Genomic DNA, 8,911 nt, shown 5'->3' on the forward strand with positions numbered 1-8,911 from the left:
GTTCTACTAAACCATTAGTCAAACGCCATCATGTCTTCTGTCGTTATTACACAAACAAAAATCTCTTTACTGTTACTAGTGTTAGTACCTCAATATGGCTACGCTCGTGAAAGCAATACAACGAACTCAAACGCGTCTTCGTTCAATGTTGTCAACAAATATCTGGATTATGCAAATTTTCCTCAATTCTCCGGAGAAATTTTCATAAAAATTTGAAAAACCCGGAATTCCGGGAAAATCCGGAGGACTTTCATCTCTGGTCCCAAAGCGGCTCCTAAAGCCGGAGGTCGTTCCCGAGTTGGGCTGTCTTTGCTGGACAGCCCCAGTGCACTTGTGTTTTTTGCGCCTGAAATGGGCAGCATTTATCACAGCCCCGCTTTGTTCAGCGGAAATGTCGGTGCTGTTGGACAGTCTGCGGCTGGATGTCTGGATGACTTGTGGAGCCGACAATGAGAAGAAAGGAGCGTCAGTGCAGAGCGCCGATGAGTATGTGGAACTGGGAGTAGCGTCTTGGAATTGAAGCGGATTAACATGGAACAGGAGATGTGAGCCAATCTCTTTTTCGTCAAATGGACGCCACAGCTTTTGTTACTTTCAAACTTAGCTTTAGTGATGGGTCCAGCAACACCGATGCGTCGACGCATGCGTCGAGCTCACAGAGCAATCCACGTGTCGGTGCGTGTGCTGCTTCGTGACGATCACGTGACGAACACATGAACTGCGTGCGTCGATGCCACAAAAGCCAGCCAAACTGTGTTTATAAGGAAGTGCGTCGAACGACGCGATGCCACCTGCCGAAACAAGCCAGACCTCGCTCTCATTTGAATAAAAATATATATTTGGGCATCAAGGAAAACACACAGATTATCAGAAAAATGTGTACGTCTGACTTCGAGCGTCATGTCGGCTAGGCTAGCTTAGCTGTTGTCGTAGTTCAAAGCTTCTTTGATATGACCTGGGTTGCATCGGCGCCGTGAGTATATGCTCGCGCTCACGCACGCACAGCAGAGAGCAGCGGAATATCGACTGCTGAGGCGCGCTTCACTCGAGTGATGTTGCTACAGTACATGCATTTTATGGAGCAGCTCCCGGAGAAACGCAAATTGTCCGCCGTGTAGAGCCATTTTGATCTCCTTTTGGAAAATAAGGTATTTATTCAAACTCCTTGTCTCACCAAGTGCCTCTCGGATCTTTGACATGTCTTATTTCATTCTAATTCAAATTAATTTCATGGTAACTCTTAGTTTACTATTCACATATTTTATTGCAGGTGAAATGTTGAATTTGCCATACAGAAATATCATATACCAACAAAAGCACCTCTGCAACTACATCTGGCATGTTACTCATCATTATTAGTTTGTTTTTTTTGTAACTGTTCTAAATGCCATATTTGTTAGGTTTGGTTTTCTTTAGATGATCTGTGGCAACATTTGGATGATGAGACTGGGAAGAAGTGCAACAGCAGATGCTATACCTGAGGTCCAGCGATACCTGGCAGAGGGGAAAATTGCACGCAGTCAAGACCCGCTGTTATAATCGAAGGACCAACACACTACTTTTGCCAAACTCTCCAACCTCGCAAAGCAGTTTCTCTGTACGCTGGCATCACCAGTGCCATGCGAGCAGGGGAAATAGCATGCAAGAAACGCAACAGACTGAAATTCAAAACACTGGAGCAACTTATTTTTCTGAATAAAAATTTGTGAAGACAAAGCCCACAATCATCCTCATTTACATAATTTTCACCTTGTTCAAACATATTGAATGATACAATATGAATGCATAGCTGTGAATGATATTGTATACACTTCATCATCAAAATAGTCAGTTCAGTCTGTCAAGTGGGTTGCCTGCAGGGATTTTGAAATTCCAGCAGGTGTCAGTGGTCAGCAACACAGTATCAACACAGTGTGTCATTGTGTCAACATGCTTCATGAGGCCTCATGCACCCACAACTACTTAGCTTGTAGCAGACGTCTGCACATTTTCAGCATGACATCTTTGCTTCACTGGGGAAAGGACACTTTGATTCGCTCCTCTTTCATCTAGAACTGCTTCAAACAACAAAGTGTCCGCAGCAAAAGTGATTGAGATTGCACGACTGTCAGTGTCTTATGTGTTGTGTTGTATTATTTTGTCATTTTATGGTAACTGTTCCTTTGATGGCGGCGCGGGCACCCGCAGCGGCTCCTCTCTCTCCTGTGGTTGAGAGGAAAGAAATTTCACCTGTGCTGTCTGTTGCACAGGGCGGCCCGGTGGTCCAGTGGTTAGCACGTCGACCGCACATTGCAGAGGTACTGGGTTCAATTCCAGCTCCGGCTTCCCTGTGCGGAGTTTGCATGTTCTCCCCTGGCCTGCGTGGGTTTTCTCCGGGTACTCCGGTTTCCTCCCACATTCCAAAAACATGCATGGCAGGCTCATTGGACACTCCAAATTGTCCCTGGGTGTGAGTGTGAGCGCGAATGGTTGTTCGTTTCTGTGTGCCCTGTGATTGGCTGGCAACCGGTTCAGGGTGTCCCCCCGCCTACTGCCCAAAGGGATAGGCTCCAGCACCCCCCGCGACCCTTGTGAGGATAAGCGGATCGGAAAATGTATGTATGTATGTATGTCTGGCTGTTGCACATGTAGCACATTTGACAATACAGTTGGCTTGAACTTCAAAATGGACTGCAGTGGATAGAATTCAGCTTTAATGTTCAATTATCCCACCAGATTGGCATGCATTTCATCAGTATTTACTGATATTGTTTAAAATTTTTCTGAAAAACATCACAAAAGGATGGTGAACGAAAACAAATTTTGAGATCACCGCGAGGCACAGAGTTCTTGGTAACATACCATATGTCTGCGTCAGCATCACAATTGCAGAAGTAGTTCATGTCAACACAGTTCTCCTCCAGGCTGCAGGAGCACTGCTGGATTCCCGGCAGAAAGCCTCCCCAATAGCTCCGCCTCTCTCCGCGTCGGTCCAGCCACCAAGACATTGGACTGCCATCTGCAATAATATACAAGCCATTCAGGGATAGTCTAATACCTGTACTCGCTAAATTTGACATGCCAAGAACCATCGACACATGGATGCATGCCAAGAATTCATCCTTGGCGTGAACCCTAAAACAGGCCAACTGACAAGAGTACAATCTACAGTGCAGGTATCAAATTTCGATCCTTGAGGTCTAGTAACCTGCATGTTTTAGATATTCCCTTCCTCCAACACAGCCGATTCAAATCATCAGTTCTTCAGCAAGCTTTGGTGGAGCCTGATAACACTCCAGATCATTTCAATCAGGTATGTGGGCACCAAATAGACGAACAAAATAACATATATTGCAAAAAAAAACTGCAGCAGGTGAATCTCTGGGTACCAAGCTGGGAGTGCACAATGTAGTATCAATCAATCACGCAGACTTTATTTATATAGCACTTTTTACACATAAAAATGCAACTCAAAGTGCTGTGCAATTGGTACATCAAAAAAGGACCCCAGACTCCCTCCACCATACACAGATAAATATCCCCACAAGCTTGCCTGTGCTCGCCCGCGCACACACACACACGCACGAACGCACACACACACACACACACACACACACACACACACACACACACACACACACACACACACACACACACACACCCTGATGAACTATATTAAAAAAAAAGACAGCAAGGCACAGAGAAACCGTATGAAGAAAAGAGCACCCAAGGGGAGCTCATCCATGCTGACAAGAATGACAGGCGCCACACCTCCGAGTGTGGAGGTCCCCCATGAGGAAACACTAGAACTTAAAAACAAAACAAACAAAAAATTGAATTAAAATAAGTATAAATATCAGCTAAAGAGATGTGCTTTAAGCCTCCTCTTATTAAACATCAACAATCTCTGTGGACCTGATGTCCTCTGGCTGAATGCAGCCTCACCATGTGTTCTGGTCCTCACCCTGGAAATAATTAAAAGGTCAGTGCCAGAGGGTCTGAGGAACTGTGAGGGTTGATATGAGCAGGTCAGACAAAAAAGATGGCCCAAGACCATAAAGACATTTAAAAACTAATAAAAACACCTTAACATTGATTCTGAAACACACAGAGAGCCGATAGAGAGATTTTAAAACTGGTGTAATGTGTTCCTATCCTTTGTTCCTTGTCAGGACTTGCTGAATTCTGGAGTAGCTGTAAGCTTGAAATTGTCACGAATGGTAGTGGTGGAGGACCCCCAAAAAAGCAGGCAGGAAGAAGGAGCAGGGCAAAGTTGACAAATTGTATTGAAACACAGAGAAAATCCAATCCTAAACAAACAAAGTCCTGAAAACAAAAAGATTCCAAAGTAGCAAACCAACACCATGACTGAAGCTAACAGTAATAGAACCATGACAGAACAAACATGACAGAACAAACAATGACCCGACACCGAGTGGTCATGCCGGGAGTCTTTTTAAAAAAATGACCAACAGGTGTGCAGCTGCAGGCGGGGCCCTACAGTGCCACAAACAGAACCATGACAGAAATACTAATTTTAGGAAGACCAGAGAGCAGGGCATTGCAATAATCTAAGCGACAGGAAATAAAAGCATGCATCAGCACTTATGTGTTAGCCTGAGAGAGAAACGAGCGGACTCTGGCTCTATTCTTGAGATGATAAAAACCAATCTTAGTTACATATTTAATATGAGGGGAAAAAAACTAAGCTCAGAGTAAAAAATGACACCCAAGTTCTTCACACATTTTGATGGTTCAAGATACTGTAGTGTTGAAAGTTTCTTTCTCTGCTCTTCAGGAACAAGAACTAAAACCCCTGTTTGTTCTGATTGAGCTGTCGGAAATTTTCTGCCATCCATGCTTTAATATATCTAAAATACAATTTAGAAGGGTATCAATAGGCTCTGCTTTATCAGGAGACACTGCAATATAGAGCTGTCTATCATCAGCGAAGCTGTGAAAGCTGATGCTGTGTCTCCTGATCAAGTATTAAGTCCAACTTTATTGTCAAATGTGATGTACAGCACAGATGAAATTTCCTCCCTCTTAAATAGACAACAGACAACAAGAGGAGCCGCTGCGGGCGCCCGCGCCGCCATCAAAAGAACACTTTACATAAAATGACAAAATAATACAACACAACACATAAAACAGACAGTCGTGCCATCCTCACCACTTTTCCTCCATTCACTATGTTGTTTGAAGCAGTAATAGATGAAAGAGGAGTGAATCAAAGTGTCCTTTTCACCAGTGGATCAAAGACGTCATGCTGAAATGTGCACACGTCTGCTACAAGCTCAGCTTGAAAGCAACAAGAAGCTTTAGCATCCATTAACGAAAAAGAGAGATTGGCTCTCCTTTCCTGTCCCATGTAAATCCGCTTCAGTTCCAAGCCGCGACTCCCAGTTCCACATACGCATCGGTGCTCTGCGCTGACGTTCCTTTCTTCACATCGTCGGCTCCTCAAGCCATGCATCCATCCAGCCGCAGACTGTCCATGATGACATGTCCAAGGGGATGCATGTAAATATTAAAAAGTATTGGCCCTAAAATTTAACCTTTGGGAGCCCCACATTTAATTTCATATTAAGCCAGCCAATTAACATTCAATTTGGGGCCGATTCGAGATTCAGTCACTCTTGCTAAGTGTCCAAAGGCTAATGACGATTGATTGGCCGCTTCCAAACGGTGGTGTGGCAATCGGTTGCGTTTCTGGCATGTCGAAATTTGGCCAGCCCTGACAGTGATCTTGCACATTACATTTCAAGTCCACATGTGTCCATTTAAAATTTCAGCACAAATCAGGGAAAAAAATGACAAGGGAAGCAAATCGCTTTGTTGTTAACATTATATTTGAGCATTCTCATTGCAAGTCTATAGAGAGCAAAAACATATTTTTCTGTTTTTTTTTTTTTTGTCAACAGTGATATGCTATTGACAACAACAAGACACGAGTGGAACAGCAAAAATCAAAGCGTACAGTAGGAGCAGTCACGTCTCACCACTCAACAATTTCGCATCATGTGAATGCTTGAGTCATTAGCTCTGACTTTCCATTGATGGCAGTTCTCCACTACAGTGTGAATTTGTACAGTTGTACAGTTCTTTTCTGAAACATTTATTTTGTGCACTGAAACACTTTGTTTTTTTCTCCTCCCCCCTCCCCCCAATTTTGCTGCTGTAGACTGAAAATTTCCCCAGTGCGGGACAAATAAAGGTTATCTTATCTTATTTAAAACAAACACGTAAAGGATGTATGGATGTCTAAAATTGTGCGGTTTATGGAAAATATCTCAGAACATTGCCACTAACAAATTAAGTAGGCAATTCCAATAAAACTAGTCAATCTTCCTTCTTCCGTACAGTAATACAAAAGTAAATACATTTCAAATCAACCCCCGAAAGCTCATGTATAAAATTGTTGAAAAATACAAAAACAAGGGACATTTTTGCTGTGATTATGGTTAATTTGAGTTTGATTTATAAACACGATGCTTTGTGGTTCGTTATCGTTTGTTTTATTCTTTTATTTTTTTGTGGAACACTAGTTTTTATTTTACTTCATGAATGGAAATGTTTTGGAGTCCTTCATTTGTCTGGAATTAAGTAGTTTAGGTTTATGGTTTGTGTTTCTTGTACATATATCTTCTGTTGCATGCAATTTTCAAAATTCATCGAGTAATCATTAATTCCCCTACTGTAGAACTAATAAAGGGCATCTTATCCTATCTCTAGGGAATGGGGCACTAGGCTGGTTTACTGAACTGAAGAGGTGAAGGACATCCATTGCTAAGTTGCAGCAAGGTTGTGCACCGATTCCCAGCAGACATCCCCAAGCGTGACTCAGTTGTTACTTACGCAAGGACAAAACGGCGGTTTCGACCTTATAAGTTTGGGCAACAGGCCAAAGATTAGGATGCCGAGTCGGACTTCAGCCACCATCTGGCAGATTCCTACACATGATCGGAATTGTCGTTTTTTTTTTTTTTTGTTCATCATTTTGACTGTGACCCTTATTTTTGTCGCCTCAAAGAGCTGAGAGGATGCTCAAAGTGAATCCTGAATTACTTTGACCTTCAACTGTATATTTTATATTTTGTCCATCTCAACCTTTTCTTTTTCACATGGTTTAAATTTAGAGACGCAAATACTAAGATGCTTTTAACATCTCCACAGTCCTCAGCATGCATGCACAGAGCGTTTATACCAATGCATTTGGACAGAAGCTATTAGATCTGGAACTCTTTTAAAGTTTAAAGTCCTTCACTAGGTTCATTCGCTCGTAAAATATTGATACTTAAATGCAGCTACAAGGTTTTGAGAATAAAATCTGCTTCATCTTAGCATTTTGGGCCTAGAAATCTAAAATGATCATGACTCTACAAAAACAAATGTGCTTAAAGAATGCTTATGTCGGGCCCACCACAACAGCTAGCGATACCTAACAACCCATCAGCGAATGTAACTGAAGCAAGTGCCTCGGCAAAAAAAAAAAAAATAATAAAAAGAAAAAAGAAAAAAAAAGACTTTTCTGCAGGGTTAAGTACGGCGGCCTCAATCATCGCTCACACACGTAAGCCTGAATTGCAAATGAAGCCGGTATGCAGGGAAAAGCCCATTAAGCCTCTTGTCACTAAACATAATCAAGTGTCACATGGTGCAGTGCTCTCTGCCCATCCAGAATGCATTAGGGCCGCATTAGGCAGCGCATTTATGTATGGCCACAAAAGTCATATTAGTCTAAGTCACTCAGCGGGACGCAGACACCGCCAATTCTCTCTGAAATCACGTCTGAATAGGATGCAATGACTTATGACTAACAGTCTAATGCCTTATTAAGACCAAAATGAGAAAAAGTTCCTTTGTAAGCAATGGCAAAAGAGCAGACAACAAAGGAAAGCAGTGTGTGCGAAGAGCAACGTTAGCAATACAATACAATACAATACATGCTTGATTTATTTAGCATGCAACATCGTGTTTGCACAACCAAGGTTGAAAATAAAACAATCTTTATTTTCTTTCAACATCAGCTGACAACCTTGATTGGCATGATTACTTTGCAGTTTATTTCAAAAACATTAATCACCTCCCCCCCTTTCCACCCTCCTACCAAAATAAGAAAAGGTGACAATCAATACGTCCTGTACGAGATGTCGCGATAACCTTGGTGAGACGGTAAATTAATGAATGACAAGCTTGATTTTGTTGAGCATGCTCCAAGGTCCGCTAGCAGAGCCCTGTGGTGTTTATCACGACAAAATCTGGGTAGTTGACGCTTAGAAAATCATGACAAAAAGAAACTGCAAACTAATCAGTTTTTATGCCCGTTGTTCTATTGGATTTCCAGCTAAAATGTCAACCTTTCCGTGATAACTGGAGAGGCCGCTTTACTGCTGACAAAATAAAATGCTCACCTATAGCGGAAAAAAAAGTCATGAAAGGAACCTAAATCCCTTTCAATCAAGTAGTAAAAATCAATGCGGGTTACAGCAAATGAGAATTTGCTAATACTTTGAGTTGTCCAGCCAAAATGCCAAAGGAATAAACAAATTGGGGATGACAAAAAAAACAAAAAAACATTTGATTGTATTCCTTTCAGGAGCAAGCATGACATTCCAACCATTTGTTTGGCTGCTTCCATAGTCTGAGAAATTGCCATTATCCCTTCAATTTAACAAAAAAAAAAAAACGTGGAGAGGTAACAGAACACCCGACCACAGTAAGGTACCTTTTGTTTCATATAAATCAGGGGTCGGGAACCTATGGCTCGCGAGCCAGGAGTGGCTCTTTTGATGATTGCATCTGGCTCGCAGATAAAAAAAAAAAAAAATCTTGCTTGTTTATTAATGCATCCATCGATCGATTTTTCACTGCTCATTTCCTGTTCGGGCTGCAGTTGGCTCCAGGAGCCATTTTGATTGGATGATACTGG

At 42.2% G+C, this 8,911-nt stretch overlaps 1 protein-coding gene across 1 annotated transcript in view; it reads right to left on the minus strand.

Moving 5' to 3' along the window:
* LOC109521805 (contactin associated protein family member 5) overlaps positions 1–8,911 on the minus strand; it is a 212,063-nt gene that overhangs the window by 50,669 nt on the left and 152,483 nt on the right. The window contains exon 14 of the mRNA XM_019879860.1: positions 2,842–2,998. Within this exon, the coding sequence (XP_019735419.1) occupies positions 2,842–2,998 (157 nt within the window). The remainder of the gene's footprint in view (positions 1–2,841; positions 2,999–8,911) is intronic.

The sequence above is a fragment of the Hippocampus comes genome, unplaced genomic scaffold (genome assembly GCF_001891065.2).
Source record: "Hippocampus comes isolate QL1 unplaced genomic scaffold, H_comes_QL1_v1.1 scaffold201, whole genome shotgun sequence".
In the NCBI taxonomy this organism is placed as follows: Eukaryota; Metazoa; Chordata; class Actinopteri; order Syngnathiformes; family Syngnathidae; genus Hippocampus; species Hippocampus comes.